Raw genomic sequence first — 16,997 nt, 5'->3', positions numbered from 1 at the left:
CTGCCTCTCTTTCCTCCCTTAAGACGCTCCTTAAAACCGACCTCTTTGACCAAGCTTTTGGTCACCTGCCCTAATTTCTCCTTATGTGGCTCGGTGTCAAATATTTTGTCTTATAATACTCTGTGAAGCGCTTTGGAACGTTTTACTAAGTTAAAAGCGCTATATAAATACAAGTTGTTGTTGTTGCTTCCTTCCTTGTTGGGCTGGAAACACACTGAGCAAGAAAGTTCTCCTCTTCCCCCTCTTTGCCCTTTACTATCTGTTACTCTCCCAGCCTATATTAGGATAATTGCAGTCCTCCATTTTCACTACTCTGTATCGTGCATCTTTCTGTAATTTGCCTGCAAATTTGCTCCTCTCTCTCCTTCCCACTACTAGGTGGCCTATAGTATAAACCCAGTTGCGTAATCGCTCCTCTATTCCTTAATTCCAACCAAATAGACTCTGTCTTTGACCCCTCAACTACATCATCCCTCGCCAGTGCTATAAGTTTCTTTGGTCAATACTGCCACCGCCCCCCATCTCCTCCCCCGCCCTCCTTTTTTCCTTCCCTATCTCTCCTTAGCTTGCAGCCAGGAATATTAAGTTCACAATCCTCCCCTTCTTTGAGCCAGGTCTCTGTTATTGCCACTATATCATAATCCCAAGCTTTACTTGTGCCTGCAGCTCACCAACCTAATTTACCGCGATCCGTGCAATTACGCGCATGCACTCTAAACCCACCTTGGGCTGCCTCGCATTTGCCCCCTGCCTGATTCCTCCTAGTTCCGAACTATTCTTTACTCTCGCGCTATTTGTTTCTCCCAGTCCTCTGTGCACCTTGTTTCTCCTCTCCTAATGTTTCATCCTGGTGCCCATCCCCCTGCCAAATTAGTTTAAACCCTCTCCCACACTGCTAATTAACCTTCCTGCGAGGACATTGGTCCCAGCTCTGTTGAGGTGCAACCTGTCCACCTTGTACTGTTCATGAGCGATGGGACAGGAGATATGCTCGCAACAGTTAACTGTTCTGAATATAAATCATAAATGCACATCAGTTGTCACAAAATTACCTGCAGTTATCAGCACCGTCCCGGGTTTTAGTGTAAATCGGTCAGCCAGTGTTTACACAGCAATAGGTTGTAATGCATGTTATTTATAGTGCAAGAGACTTGGCATTTGACGTGCACAGACTGTGCTCACATCCCGTCTGGGAGCATACATATATGAAAGAGAAATGTCCTGGTTGAACCATCTACAGAGAAGATATCTCCTCAGCCCTGAGTGAAAGCTGGAAGCAGTTAAAAGGGTTTCATATCATGAGGTGCTTCTCCCCCCTACAAAAAGACACTTTAATCTGTGCGATTGATTCCAGGTCTGACGGTGCCTGCCTCTCTGCGCTAAGCAGGAGCCCATCACATTGAGCAGATAACTTGAAAGGGAGATGGCCTGTCCAAGTTCTTGGGAGGAATCCAATATTCCTCCCCAATGTTGGCAATAGGTTCTCTCTTGTTCAGATAAACTGGAATTTTGTTTGTGAAATAAATATGTCGAAATCATTTTGGGAACTGTGTTTTAAAGGAGGTGTACAGCATAATTGCTATTCGACCACTTATCTGCAATTGCAAATGTTGCTTGGAGTGGGGTTAAAAAAAGTACTAAACGTGAAATAGTTCCATTCTAGCCCAAAACTGTCTTTGGAGACTTGTCGTCATGTTGGGTCTAGTTGACTTTGAGTTCGGTGAGGGGATTACATAGAAACATAGAAGATAGGAGCAGGAGTAGGCCATTCGGCCCTTCGAGCCTGCTCCACCATTCAATGCGATCATGGCTGATCATCCAAATTCAGTACCCTGTCCCTGCCTTCTCCCCATACCCCTTGATCCCTTTAGCCTTAAGAAATATATCCAACTCCTTCTTGAATATATTTAATGAACTGGCCTCAACTGCCTTCTGTGGTAGAGAGTTCCACAGGTTCACCACTCTCTGGGTGAAGAAATTCCTCCTCATTTCTGTCCTAAATGGCCTACCCTTTATCCTTAGACTGTGTCCCCTGGTTCTGGATTCCCCAACCATCAGGAACATTCTTCCTGCATCTAGTCTGTCCAGTCCTGTCAGAATTTTATAAGTTTCAATGAGATTAATGTCCTTCCCACTCCCCAGTGGAACTCGACCTCACTACCAGCTGGCAATCGCCTCCAGAATTCGGGGCACTTTGAGTCCCTTTTAGCGCACCAGTCCAACATTTATTTTTTGGGTATGCTATGATTGGTATTACAGTGCGCCCGTCTGTTTCTGCAGGTGTTCTGCGTGGGTCTCTGGTGCTTGGATGAGTACTGGTATTACAGTGTCTTTACCCTCTTCATGCTGGTAGCCTTCGAGGCCTCCCTAGTGCAGCAGCAAATGAGGAACATGTCGGAGATCCGGAAAATGGGGAACAAACCCTACATGATTCAGGTAGGAGTTTATTGGGGTAAATGTTGCCTGGTGTCCAACTGAGTTAAACAAGATCAGGAAAATAGCCAGGAATGAAGGTCTTTGCTGCCTGTTTACATTAAGGGTCTTGCGTGAAATGAGTTTGGGCAGATAAAACTGCCCTAATTTGACACTAATTTAGCAGTGTTACTCTGAGATGCCTGGTGTCAGCATAATATTGTAATGGTATACTTTTCCATTTTGTGATCACAGTGTCACCATCAAACACTCCCAGGGCAGGTACAGCACGGATTAGATACAGAGTAAAGCTCCCTCTACACTGCCCCATCAAACACTCCCAGGGCAGGTACAGCACGGGTTAGATACAGAGTAAAGCTCCCTCTACACTGTCCCATCAAACACTCCCAGGGCAGGTACAGCACGGGTTAGATACCGAGTAAAGCTCCCTCTACACTGTCCCATCAAACACTCCCAGGGCAGGTACAGCACGGGTTAGATACAGAGTAAAGCTCCCTCTGCACTGCCCCATCAAACACTCCCAGGGCAGGTACAGCACGGGTTAGATACAGAGTAAAGCTCCCTCTGCACTGCCCCATCAAACACTCCCAGGGCAGGTACAGCACGGGTTAGATACAGAGTAAAGCTCCCTCTACACGGTCCCATCAAACACTCCCAGGGCAGGTACAGCACGAGTTAGATACAGAGTAAAGCTCCCTCTGCACTGTCCCATCAAACACTCCCAGGGTAGGTACAGCACGGGTTAGATACAGAGTAAAGCTCCCTCTGCACTACCCCATCAAACACTCCCAGGGCAGGTACAGCACGGGTTCGATACAGAGTAAAGTTCCCTTTGCAGTATCTCAACAATGTGTCTCTCTATTCTAATCTAAAAGCACTTTCCACTGCACCAGTGATTTTTTTTTTACTGTTACCATCCGGTGTCCTCTCTGCTGCCAATTAGTGCTATATTAGGAACAAATGTATGCTGGCCCATGCCTAATAGGGACTGGATCGTTGTACCCAGCAGACAGAGGAGTCTTTCATTCACCACATGCTAGATTTGAAGCCAGCTCACAGAATTGAAAGACAGTGCACTAGTCAACAGAACTATCCAGCCCGTGCAGTACCTGCCCTGGGAGTGTTTGATGGGACAGTGTGGAGAGCATTACTCTATCTAATAAATCTACTCTCCCTCCAGATTAAGAGAGTGTATGTAGCTGGATAACTAGACCTTGATGATGGAGCCCTGAAAGTTGTCCGATTCCTTCAACGTATCTACTCCATAACATTCATGTCTGTGGAATCAGACTGTTTAGAGAGAGAACTTGGGTCAAGTGTAATAGACTGGATGTGCAGCAGGAGCAGCATCTTGCTGAATATCACATCTGCAGTTCCACTCCACTGTTTCCTGAATGACCGGACTCCACTTTCAAAAGATTTTTTTATAAACCACACATACTTGCTCCATGGGTACTTGTGAGTCTGTAGCTTTACCATCTTAACATTAATTGTGATCTAAACCTATGAACTGATTGTTATCCCCTGGTTTTACTGTACTTTGGAGGTTGGATCTGCCCCTTAAGTTGGGTGCAATAATGGCCCTGAAATTGCGGTCTCAGTGACTATTTGAAAGGCTCCACAACTTCTGAATTTCCGCATGCTTGTAATCTGGAACTTGCGATCTGTCAAGGTACGCCTTGACAGATTAGCCAAACCGCCTGAAAAATGAGTATTGCTGGTGCAGGGTTGGGCTATTTGCCCAACAACTGCCCACACAACGCTTAGGCTGGTAAAAGCAGGAAAAAGGGCCTGTTTGCATCAGCGTAAGGTTGGCCCAGTAATTCCTGTCACAACGCGTGAGTACGGACGGGGTACTCACGCGTGTGCCAGGAGGAATTGCCGGTTTTCAGCATGCACAGCGCATGCGCTGAAAACCGGCATTTCCTGTCCTCTGACCCAAGGGGTTAAGAGGCTGAACGCATGCGCGGTATTGGGCAGCGCGTGCGACTTGGATTTCCTGTATTTTTACAGATTTGCGCGTGTGTAAAGGCCTCCGGTTTTTACGCATTGAAAAACCACACCTAAGTACTTAGTTTTACAGGTAAGTGGTCTTTTAGTACAATTTAGAATTTTTTTTTCCACAGGTTTATTATTTTTAAAGAATCTACAGTAAGGTAAGTTTAGTTTTAGACCCTATTTTTTAAAAATTTATTTTTTTCAAAAATTTGATTAATTGTTTAAAATAGTTTTTTCAAAGTTATTCATAGTTAATTTAACTATTGGGATGCTTTTTAAAATTTTATTTAAAGTTTAAGTCGTGTTTTGGGGTGCCGTACTTTTCATGAGTTTGACAGTCTTTACTATCAAACTTATGAATGAAGTTTCCCCTCCCCTGATTGGCTGAACAGTGCTCACCTGATCCCAGCCGGCACATCGCACTGACTACGCCGCTGGGTCAGGTTAGCACAGCGCGCCGAGATCAGAACCGGGCCACTTACAGGAAATCCACTGCGGGCCAGGTTTCAGATGTCGGCGCGCCGGGTAAGTGCACATCGGGGGCTTGCACGCGCGGCAAGCCCCCGACAGGAATTACTGGGCCACTATATGTAAGGCTTAAATAAAACATTTAAAAATTCAAAAATTATGCACGTACACGTTAAATGAGTTTATGCAAATATTGGCCCAGATTAAGATGTTTAAAATTATTTATCAAAAAATTAAATATTTATTGAGGTTGGTGCGATGGAGGAACTTATGAATAAATTTGCAATTCAGTACATTGTTTAATTATTAAAATTCTGTACACTGTATAATTATTTGAGGATTCCTTTGCATATCGTTAGGGGATTCCCTTCGTAAATGATTGCAGTGCAATCCTCCTTTCTCATTGGAGGACTGGGCCCATGTGATCCCAGGGACGCTTCCGAACCGCCTGCGTCCCTGGGATCCGTGGGCCTTCTCGCTGCCGTCCGCCTGGAGGCCCGAGACCCCAACTCTTCGCAGCCTGGGCGTCGGGAGGTACTTTCGGAATTGTTTCCTGGGTCGGAGGCATACTCCAACCGCAATTTCTAGGCCATTCTCTCCGATGTGCAGTATAACCCACCCACGTTACAGGTTTTGAGTCCGTCATGGTGTAATCCAGACTCATTTTAGATTGCTTCAGTCAACCTGTCATTTGTCTGCCTGTCTGAGCAAGAATAAATATTCCAGTGTGGCAGAACCACTGAATGACTCTCGCTAACTGTATATAATTCTCTTTAACGATGTTCTAACACCAGCCTAAACCTGTACCATTGTGTTAGGCATTACTGTGTTTTGTATATAGAGTTTGCATGTACGGGGCGTGGCCCCTTTAAGAGCGCGGGCAAACACGATGACGCCACGTCGCAAACCACGGGGCTGCCCAGGCAGTCCTTTTGGCATCTCCGTTGAGTAAAGACCTGTTTAGTTATTCTCTTGTGTCGATCTCCGTTATTCGTTGGAATTCGTTAATTCCTACACCAGCACATTTGGCCATCAAACCTACTCTGATCCCATTTCCTTGCCCTTTACCCACATCCTTTTATATTTTTTCTTTTCAAAGACTTCTCCGATTTGTCTTTTAAATGTTGTTGCAGTCTCGACCTCAGTCGCTCCTTGTGAGGAAACCTTCCCTGTTCTAATAACCCTCTGGGTGAAAACATTTCCTCTAACCTCCCCCTTTGGTCTTCAGCTGATCAATCCTCAGTCTGTGCTCCCTTGTAACTGACTTGCCAACCTGTGGGAACAGTCTTTCATTTTTGCACCCCACAAAACCTTTCATAATTTTGAAACGATCTAACCCAAATACCCCTCCCATTCCAGCATCTGCTCTGAGCACGGCTGCCATGTTTAAAATTAAGCTCTAATTGTGCTGCGTGAACAGAGAGCGAAAATGCAATCTTTCAACACAGCAGTCCTGCTGAGAGCGTCCAGTGTAACTGGGACAGCTTCATTAAACTGCCTTCAGTAGTTCCATACAATGAATTCAGCACCAGTCTCCACACAACCAAGGCAAGTGTTGTGGTTGATTTAAATGCATTGATCTATGTAATGATCTATTGTGGGTTTCATTGCACAATGTTCAGTCATTGCTAGCCTCTAGTAGCTTTGCACGCAACAATAAAGAATGTGGGGGCTGCCAGTCTGTGCGGTATGGCAAGTTGGTAACTTAATGACAATGTTTCCACTTCTTTCAAAATCGCGGCACGCTCCCGGCACGTTCACCATTCCAGACTTGGCAGTCTGCCACTCGTTGCTATTCAGATCATGATGCTTTTTTTAAGCAAATGGCACAGGGACGCAGATGCTGCCCTTTTCTTTATTGTATGGGTGATGTGTGCCACTGACAAGCTATATCGGCCGCCACGTGTGATTGACACATCTTTGGTTACCGAGACCGTTCACGTGAGGATCAGAGTGCAGTGTGGTTTAGGTACCAACAGTAGCACCTAACACTTCTAATAGCATCTGTCACCATCTGAAAAATCCCAGCATCGAGAGCACCGAAACAGTTTTCAACGGTCTGGGTGCAAATGAATAAGTTTTATTCAGTCAGTATAATGGATGTAAAGAGTATTCTGGCAGGAATGTTGCTGCTTGTTGACGGGGGTGCAGTACTTCAGTAGATTAACATGTTGGCCTGCGCCGGTGCAGTTAACGGGGCCTGTTTGTGTATGTTGTACAGGCTGGTACGTTTGCCACTAAATTAGTTTTATTCTGCTCCGGGTTTCCTCTAGGTCTACAGGAACAGGAAGTGGAGGCAAGTCTCAAGTGACGAGCTCATTCCTGGTGACATTGTTTCCATAGGTAAGCACTTATTTAAGTTGTTAAAGGAGATGGTAAATCTAAGGGAATGCTTTGTGTGGGGGTGGTAACTTCGCTTGGTGCTTTTTTGTAAAAAAAATCTTACATTAGACCCATGTATAAAATATTTCCACTTTTCCACATTGTTTGCAATGTAACGCTGACTGCCATTTTGTGGGGGCGCTTTTCTCCGGAGTCATTTCAGTGATGTGGGTTGTGGGGGTGACACCGAGAAACTCCATTGACTTTGGGAACCAGTGGTTTGGGCTGTTCCCAGCTGGGTACAGCTGCCTGTTTCACCCGGGGTGGAGGGGTAGCACCAGGAGATAGCTCAAACAGAAGTTGAAACTGTGGTTGAACAGTGACGTGCTGTACCTGGGGAATTGAGAGTAGCAATCTGATTGCAGAACTCCCCCTCGCAGCTCCTGATTTCCCTGGCTCAGTATCGTTTATTGAACGATGATAAAGGTGTGCTGGATCTTCGCCCGTGGTAGAGTGTGAACTTTTACACAACTAGCTTAATGTTACAGGGCAGCAATACATTAGTTGGCTTAGCCAACGACAGCTTGCATTCATTTAGAAAAATCATCCCAAGGCGCTTCACAGAAGTGTAATCGGTCTAAAATGGACGCCAAGCCAAAGGAGATATTAGATGGGGTTGGTCAAAGAGGTGGGTTCTAAGGAGGGTCTTAAAGGAGGAGGGGGAGGTGGAGAGGTTTTGGGAGGGAATCTCAGGGCGTGGGACCTAGACAGCTGAAGGCACGGCCGCGAATGATGGTTGTCGACACTACCTAACCGTTCACTTCCTCATACAACGCTCGTACTCATTGTAATAACGTGGAGTTTTGCGGTGACGTATGTTTTTTTTCTCCCATTTTCCCTGTTTGTCGCAGCCAAATTGAATCTCAGACTTTGGGCTGAAGTGCTGGACTGTCACGTGATTTACTTGATCTACAGGGCTTCCTTATTTCATTGCATGTAGCGCGCTCTGTGTACAGTTATACAGAGCAGGGGAGTTCTCCCTGGCGTCCTGGCCAATATTTATCCCTCAACCAACACCACTAAAAACAGATTATCTGGTCGATATTGCTGTTTGTGGGACCTTGCTGTGCGTAAATTGGCTGCCGCGTTTCCGACATTGCAACAGTGACTACATTTCAAAAAAAGTACTTAATTGGCTGTAAAGTGCTGTGGGACGCCCTGAAGCCGTGAAAGGCGCTGTAGAAATGCAAATCTTTCTCTTTCCTTTTTTTATATAATATTTTGTGTGCGCCGCATGCCGTTATCCTCCTCCTAGTTAGGGCTATGTTGCTTTATTTCTGACTAGGTCGGTCTCCTCACGAGAATCTGGTCCCCTGCGATGTGCTGCTGCTCAGAGGGCGATGCATTGTAGATGAAGCTATGCTGACGGGGGAGTCTGTCCCACAGATGAAGGTATGGTGTAAAGCGACGGTGTTAGGAAGGTCGACCGTTTGAGAGCAGTATCTGATTGTTTAGAAACCAAAAAATTAATTTTGACTTGCTGATGTAAATGGGAATTGACATTTACTAATTGCAAGTTGTGTGTATGTATGTGTTAATTACCTGCTAAATAGTTTAATTTGGGCATATTTGACAGGTTATTTTTATAACCAAACCATATTTAATTTGCTATGTATGTTAGCTTATCACCAGCTCCCTCAGTACAGGGGACAAGGAGTACGCATTACCAGATTGTCTATTGTGCTTCCTATTTGACCCTGAGCTGAGCTTCCGACCCCGTATCTGTTCCATCACCAAGTCCGCCTACTCCCACCTCTGCAACATCACCCGTCTCCGCCACGCCTCAACTCCTCTCCTGCTGAAATCCTCATTTGTTACCTCTAGACTTCACTATTCCCAAGCTCTCCTGGCCAGCCTCCCACTTTGCACCCTCCAGAAACCTGAGCTCATCCAAAACTCTGCTGCCCCGCACCCCAACTCGCACCGAGTCCGTTTACCCATCAGCCCCGCGCTCGATAACCGACGTTGGCTCACAATCCAGCAACGCCCCGAATTCTCATCCTTGTTTTCAAATCCCTCCATGGCCTCGTCCCTCCCTATCTCGATAACTTCCAACGACCAATGTTCCTGCTAAGGTGCGCGCAGCAGCGCAGTGATCTGAGCGGTCCCGCGCAGGCCGCTGACCGGCTTTTCCATTGGAAATACCGCGCACAGCGCAGAAATTTAAAGGGACCGCGCATTAAAAGAAACAGGCCGCGCAGAACAAAGCACAGCTTACAGGGAACATTGCCTACAACCCTCCGTGATCTCTGCGCTCCTCCAATTCTGGCCTCTTGCGCATCCCCCCATTTTCATCACTCCACCATTGGCGGCCGTGCCTTCAGCTGCCTGGGCCCTTAGCGCTGGAATTCCCTCCCTAAACCTCTCTACCTCTGTCTCCTCCTTTAAGACACTCCTTAAAACCTATCCCTCGTCACCTATCCTAATATCTCCTTACGTGGCTCGGTGTCAAATTTTGTCTGATTTACGCTCTTGTGAAGCTTGGGATGTTTTTACTACGTTAAAGGCGCTATATAAATGCAAGTTTTTGCTGTTGGATGGTGCGGATTAAAACTGTGATGGAGGACACTTTTCCATTTCTGGGTCAACAGCGGGTGGAAATGGCGTTTGATGCACTTGCTGCTGACCCCTTAGCACTTTTTGGATGAAGGAGACAAGAGTAATTTCTTTACTGTGTTTGCGTACGTGTCCAGGGGCAGGGAATGTTCGAGAGTTTGTAGATATTTATGTTGCTGCCAAGGCCCAACCATCGCTCCACTGGCAACGAGATGAGTTGCTGGCTTCTCTGCCATAAGATAACTGGTCCACCTAGTGGCCACGTCTGAGCAATGCAGCGGCCTGTCGAATCTGGAAAGTCCAGGATACTGAAAAGCTAATATTTTCACTGCGTTGGTTCTTGCAGGAGCCAGTGGAAGACATTGCTCCAAAGCAAGTACTGGACTTGCAGGCAGATTCAAAGCTGCATGTAATATTTGGTGGAACCAAAGTAGTTCAGCATTCTCCACCTCAAAAAACGAGTGCAGGACTCAAACGTAAGTACGGGAAGAACGCTGCACAGCCATTATTGTACATTATGTCGGGAAAACAGCATCACCATTTCTCCTGACGGTGTTGTAATTTTTATGTATTCTCGCCTGATGTAGATTTTGGGCTGCGGGTGGATTAATAAGAACATAAGAAATAGGTGCTGGAGTAATCCATTCAGCCCTTCGAGCCTGCTCTGCCATTCAATAAAATCATGGCTGATCTTCTACCTCAACTCCACCTTCCCGCACTTTCCTCCTATCTCTTGATTCCCCTAGTATCCAAAAATCTATCGATCTCTGTCTTCAATATACTCAACGACAGCTCTGGGGTAGAGAATTCCAAAGATTCTCAACCCTTTGAGTGAAGAAATTTTTCCTCATCTCAGTCCTAAATGGCCATCCCCTTATTCTGAGACTGTGACTGCTAGTTCTAGACTCCCAGCATCTGCCCTGTCAAGCTCCTTAAGAATTTTATATGTTTCAATGCGATCACCTCTCATTCTTCTAAACTGCAGGGAATATAAGCCTAGTCTACTCAATCTTTCCTCATAGGACAATCCCCTCATCCCTGGAACCAGTCTAGTAAACCTATGTTGCACTCCCTCTAAGGCAAGTATATCCTTCCTTAGGTAAGGAGACCAAAACTGTACTCCCGGTGTGGTCTTTTCAGTGCCCTATAAAATTGCGGCAAGACTTCCTTACTCTTATACTCAAATCCCTTTGTAATAAAGGCTAACATACCTTTTGCTTTCCTAATTGTTTGCTGTACCTGCATGTTAACTTTCAGTGATTTGTGTACAAGGACACCCAGGTCCCTCTGAACACCAACATTTCCCACTCTCTCACCATTTAAAAAATACTCTGCTTCTCCACATTGTATTCCATCTGCCACGTTCTCGCCCAGTCACTCAACCTGTCTAAATCCTTTTGCAGCCTTCCTGTGTCCTCCTCACAGCTTACTTTCCCAGTCTTTTAGTTTTGGGCCTTTTATAAAAAAAAAATTAAAAAAAATGTGTTTGGCTTGAGCGTTCCCTTTTTCAGTTACAATATGTGAGACTGTGCCGCTAGTTATCGCCTGAAAAACGAGTGTTGAGGCAGGTGTCCTCTTGCCCGGGAGCAAGTCCCAATTCCCCAGCTCTCCTGTGCACCTGTTGCATTTAAGGGCCAACGGTGAGAGTGTACTGGTGGGCAATGTTCCCGTTAAGCTGCAAGGCCGCGCAGCGGTCTGGAGGTCACGCGCAGGCCGCTTGCTGGATTTACAATGGGGGGGGGGGGAAACTGCGCATGCGCGGAAATTTGAATGGACCCCCCGCCCCCCCAAAAAAAATTAGAGGGAACATTACTGGTGGGGATGCTGCAAATTGTAAAATGCAAACCTGTATGTGAACTGATGTCCACTGACCTAATTAAGTAAGATACTTGATAAAACCATAAACAATATAAGAGGCTAGAGAGCTATACTGTCATTAGACTTGAGCCCAGAGCATTTTCAGAGGGGAAAAGCACAGAATTAGTGTTAATTTTGGCACAAGACTATTGCGTCCATGCTATTGATTTACGGTGCTTCGAAAACAGTATCGGCAGATAGCAGTGGCAGAGCGCGGTTTACTCGCATCTAAAGCAACAGAGCAGATGTCAAGAGTCAATCAATAAAACACATTTGTCACATTCCCGGCTGCGATTTCTGTCACCACATGTTTCCAGAAAGTAATGGGTATTGAGCAAGTGGTTTCGGTTTCAGTTCTTTGGTTTTTGGTCTACACCACTGCCCTGGTGATGTACAGTGGGATTGTTTGTGTCTTTTTCAGCTGCTGAATGTTGTATTCCCCCCCTCTGTGGTTATTACTGCACTCGTGACCAATGTTCCCCCCAACGGCCGCGCACCAATTGGGCAGTTCCCAGCAGGCCGCTGCCCCGGAAACGACGGGCCGCACAGCTTATTTAAAGGGACCGCACACATAAAAAAATTAGAGGGAACGTTGCTTGTGACTCGACAATAGCTCCGCATACATGAAATCGCGAATGTTGGCCTTGTTAACTAGATTTAGTGTATCCTTAAAAAAAAAACAATGACAACCCCATACTTTGGTGACTCATTTACCTCATTCATCAACCGTTAACCTAAAAAGCTATTTTTGATTGCTTTTTATAATTTTGCCAAGTTTTCTATCTTTGTTTCAAATAAACCTCCCTGCCTTCACAATGGATAATCTAATGATCTAGTTTTCCAAGCAGCATGAAACCCCGCAATGATTTAGTTTGTTCATCTGAATCGTGGTGGCAGCAGGAATCAGCTGTTGGTCTGGGTAAGGTGGGCAGAAAATATTGTGAGACAACTTCATGAAAGTAAGAGAGCTTAATATCTGCTGGTCCTCTGACGTAGAAGAAGGATGCTGCTTAACCTGGCTCATGTGTTGGCTGAAAGCTACAGTCTTTTAAAGGGAAACTACTCCAGACCCGTTGAGTAATATGGAGGGAGAACCAGGTACAATCGGGTAGAGCTAAACTCGCTCACAGCCTTGCAGTTCTCTCAATTAAGTAAGCTAAGATGATTCAAAATTGTTGCATATAAAAACGTGCGTGTGTACATATGTGTATATGTATTCCAAATACGATGCACTTTCAGCATTTGGACAACTAGAAATTGCTGCCTGAAGAACTGCAACATTGTGCATGGCACTTCACAACCAGAATTTATTCCTCTTAGATTTATCCTTTTGACTTTTTACATGTTTTAACTACCTTGTGCTTACTTAGCCAAAAAATGCCATTCCCCGCACTAGCGTTGCTGTAATTGTGATTGTTTCCTCAGCTGTGGATAACGGGTGTGCTGCCTACGTCCTGAGGACTGGTTTTAACACTTCTCAGGTGAGTGGACCACCATGTACAGTCAGACATGAAAACTGTTTAACGGAGTTAACATTTTAAGTGCTGAGATGGGCTGAACATTATGGCCTCGGGTCGCACTCGGCAAAATGTGCCCGACACTGCAGAGTGACGTTACGGCCAAGTTTCCGCACAAACTCATCAGCGTAAGCCCAAACGCAAAATCGCCCCTGAATCAGCGCAATCGATTTGTGACTGGAACAGGGCCAATGAGATCTCTAGGCGTTAGGGCGGGTTAGTATAAAAGGTAAAAGGGAGCAACATCCCCTTCAGCGTGAGGCCTGAGACCGCAAGGTGAGCAGCACTTTTCTCTCTGTTCAAACTAATTGGTGATTTTAGGAGGCTTCAATTCACGGCTGGTCAGGCGATTAACGCTGGATTAAAGTGACCACAGCCGTCTGTGCGCCTGAGAATCTGGCCGCAATGTATTGAACCGCCCCGAATGAGCACAATCGGCGGAAACTCGCCTTTCCAACCTGGGGGCCTGGCCAGTTTGTGGGCAGGGACTAGTTCGGGCGAAGGGACTGTTGAACTAGCGTAAAAGATCGCGGACACTTGAGGCTAAAGTAGTTATGGGCGCAACTCACTTGCGCTTAAAATTCCACAATCTTTTGTGCGATTTGATTTGATTCTGCCCAGATTACACTGTTGTCTGGGGGGAAATTCTGCGGAAACTCCAGACCCATATATCTTCCAACGTTAAAATCCTGCAGTCGGAACCTATTTCAACATATTGAGGCACCATTTGATTATGCTCCTTCACTGTGTCCGTGGCGATGGAGACATTTCCTTCAAACCCGACACACAAGCAGAGAAACCTATTTGTGGCAACAGCAGTAAATTAGCGGAGGATGAGTAGCGGATTCTTCAGTGCGCAATTGAGTTAGCAGGTTCATCAAAATACTCATCCTACTGTCTAGTGGCACCTGCAGTGTCAGTTTGGCACTATATTACCTGAGTCTGGAGGTTGTGGGTTCAAGTCCCACTCCAGAGACTTAAGTACATTATTGATGTTGTTACTCCAGTGCAGTACTGAGGGTGTGCCATATTTCGGATGGGACTTCAACCAAGGCCCAGTCGGCCTGCTCAGGTGGATATCAAAGATCCCACGCTGCTAATTGAAGAAGAGCAAGGAGTTCGCTCCATGCATTAACCAACATTCCTCCCTCAAAAAACACCACCAGAAATAGATTTTGTGGGCATTGGTCTCATTTAGAGTGTGTGGGATCCTGCTGCATTTACCTCACAAAAGTAATTAATTGGATGCGAAGCACTTTGAGCCATCCTGGTTATCTGACAAGGCATCATATAACTGCAAGCTCTTTCATTTGTTCGTTAGCACTCCCTGCTTATTTTATCCTCAATTCCCAATGTAGTACAGGCAGCCAACAATCTGCCTATAATAAAAAGTCTTACATTTGTGTTCATTTCCAGTTGCCTTTTCCATTATAAATTCCTGTGTCTACATTTGCAATAGGAATTCCAGCCCGTATTTTCCAATCCCTACAGGTGTGTACGCGCTGTGTACACACCCGTAAGGACATCGGAAATGCCGGTTTCAGGCATACATAGATACATAGAAACATAGAAGATAGGAGCAGGAGTAGGCCATTCGGCCCCTCGAGCCTGCTCCGCCATTCAATGAGATCATGGCTGATCATCCAAATTCAGTACCCTGTCCCTGCCTTCTCCCCATATCCCTTGATCCCTTTAGCCTTAAGAAATATATCCAACTCCTTCTTGAATATATTTAATGAATTGGGCTCCACTGCCTTCTGTGGTAGAGAATTCCACAGGTTCACCACTCTCTGGGTGAAGAAATTCCTCCTCATCTCTGTCCTAAATGGCTTACCCCTTATCCTTAGACTGACCCCTGGTTCTGGACTCCCCGGCCATCGGGAACATCCTTCCTGCATCCAGTCTGTCTAGTCCTGTTAGAATTTTATAAGTTTCAATGAGATCCCCTCTCATTCTTCTAAACTCCAGCGAGTATAAGCCCAATCAACCCAATCTCTCCTCATACGTCATTCCTGCCATCCCAAGTATCAGTCTGGTGAATCTTCGCTGAACTCCCTCCATGGCAAGAACATCCTTCCTCAGATAAGGCGACCAAAACTGCACACAATACTCAAGGTGTGGTCTCACCAAGGCCCTGTACAACTGCAGCAAGACATCCTTGTTCTTGTACTCGAACCCTCTCGCTACGAAGGCCAACATACCATTTGCCTTCTTAACCGACTGCTGCACCTGCATGCTTACCTTCAGCGACTGGTGCACAAGGACACCCAGGTCTCGTTGCATTTCCCCTTCTCCCAATCTATTGCAGTTCAGATAATAATCTGCCTTCCTGTTTTTGCCACCAAAGTGGATAACCTCACATTTATCCACATTATACTGCATCTGCCATGCTTCTGCCCAATCACCCAACTTGTCCAAATCATACTGGAGTTTCTCGGCATCCTCCTCACAGCACACACGCCCACCCAGCTTTGTGTCGTCTGCAAACTTGGAGATATCACATCTAGTTCCCTCATCCAGATCATTTATATATATATTGTGAATAGCTGGGGTCCTAGGACCGATCCCTGCGGTACTCCACTAGTCACTGCCTGCCACTCGGAAAAAGACCCGTTTATTCCAACTCTGTACTTCCTGTCACCCAACCAGTTCTCTATCCAAGTCAGTACCTTGCCCCCAATCCCAGGTGCCTTAACTTTACACGCTAATCTCTTATGCGGGACCTCATCGAAAGCCTTCTGAAAGTCCAAATACACCACATCCACTGGTTCTCCCTTATCTATTCTACCAGTTACATCCTCAAAAAATTCCAGTAGATTAGTCAATAGATACATAGCGCATGCGCTGAAAACCGGCATTTCCGATCTGTCAAGAATGCTCTTGACAGATCAGACGCCTGCCCTGGTGAAGGGCCTCTGCGAGTGGAGAGTTCCGCTTTCTGCAGAACCTCCGCCCGCTGAAAACCGTTAGAAATCTTACGCCTGGTAAAAGCAGGCGTAAGGCCTGCTTTTACCAGCATGAGTTTAAAAAAGTAAAAAAAATAAATGTTTTCACTCACTTACCTTTTTTAAAAGTATTTTAAAATTATAAGTTTATTTTTAGCCCCACAAAAAACTTAAATTTAAATTTTTTTGAAAAAAAAATTTTGATTAAAATATTTCATTGAATGTAATTTTAACTCATTTTAAAACGTGATTTTTTTTTAATTTAATGTTTTGATGTATTTTATAGTGATCCCCATTCATACTTTTGACAGGTCTATCTGTTAAAAGTATGACGGGGGAGTCCCTTCTCCCATTGGCTCGCCTGGTCCACATGATCCCAGGGACGCTTGCGAACCACCTGCACCCCTGGGATACCCGGGCCCTGCGCATTTCATTGTGGAGAGGCCCAGGATCGGAAATGGCCGGACCGCGGAAGCCCTCGGGTAAGGGCGTAGATTTTTTCCCAATAGGAGGCCCCCGCACACAGGAAGCCTCCGATCGGAAATTATGGGCCTCCCTCTGTAAACTTGTCGGGTTGTGATTACCCCAGTGGAGGTGTTCAGTGCCACTCCTGGTGGGAGGGTGTAATTACAGTGCAACAAGTTTATAATGCAAACTGCCTATACAAATATGGACATAGAAATTTGGAATATAAGAGTACGGACAGAATACAGTTTTTAAATGAGGACTGAATTATCTCTGCATGCCTTGGTCTAATTATCCAATGTCCTTTAAATCTGATTCACCGGAAAACGACACTTGTTCTTGACTCCCTGCGTATAATCACCAGGGAGACTGACTA

The 16,997-nt window shown here is 45.7% G+C and overlaps 1 protein-coding gene across 1 annotated transcript in view; it reads left to right on the top strand.

The window, feature by feature from the left end:
- atp13a1 (ATPase 13A1) overlaps positions 1-16,997 on the top strand; it is a 119,091-nt gene that overhangs the window by 14,706 nt on the left and 87,388 nt on the right. Inside the window, exons 5-9 of the mRNA XM_085971416.1 lie at positions 2,281-2,436; positions 7,173-7,242; positions 8,567-8,673; positions 10,184-10,313; positions 13,120-13,175. Of these exons, the coding sequence (XP_085827542.1) occupies positions 2,281-2,436; positions 7,173-7,242; positions 8,567-8,673; positions 10,184-10,313; positions 13,120-13,175 (519 nt within the window). The remainder of the gene's footprint in view (positions 1-2,280; positions 2,437-7,172; positions 7,243-8,566; positions 8,674-10,183; positions 10,314-13,119; positions 13,176-16,997) is intronic.

Source organism: Somniosus microcephalus, chromosome 31 (assembly GCF_052327205.1).
Source record: "Somniosus microcephalus isolate GS21.2 chromosome 31, FLI_Smic_1.0, whole genome shotgun sequence".
NCBI classification, from domain to species: Eukaryota; Metazoa; Chordata; class Chondrichthyes; order Squaliformes; family Somniosidae; genus Somniosus; species Somniosus microcephalus.
The sequence above is the reverse complement of the archived record's forward strand: the minus strand, read 5'-3'. Positions and strand labels throughout refer to the sequence as shown.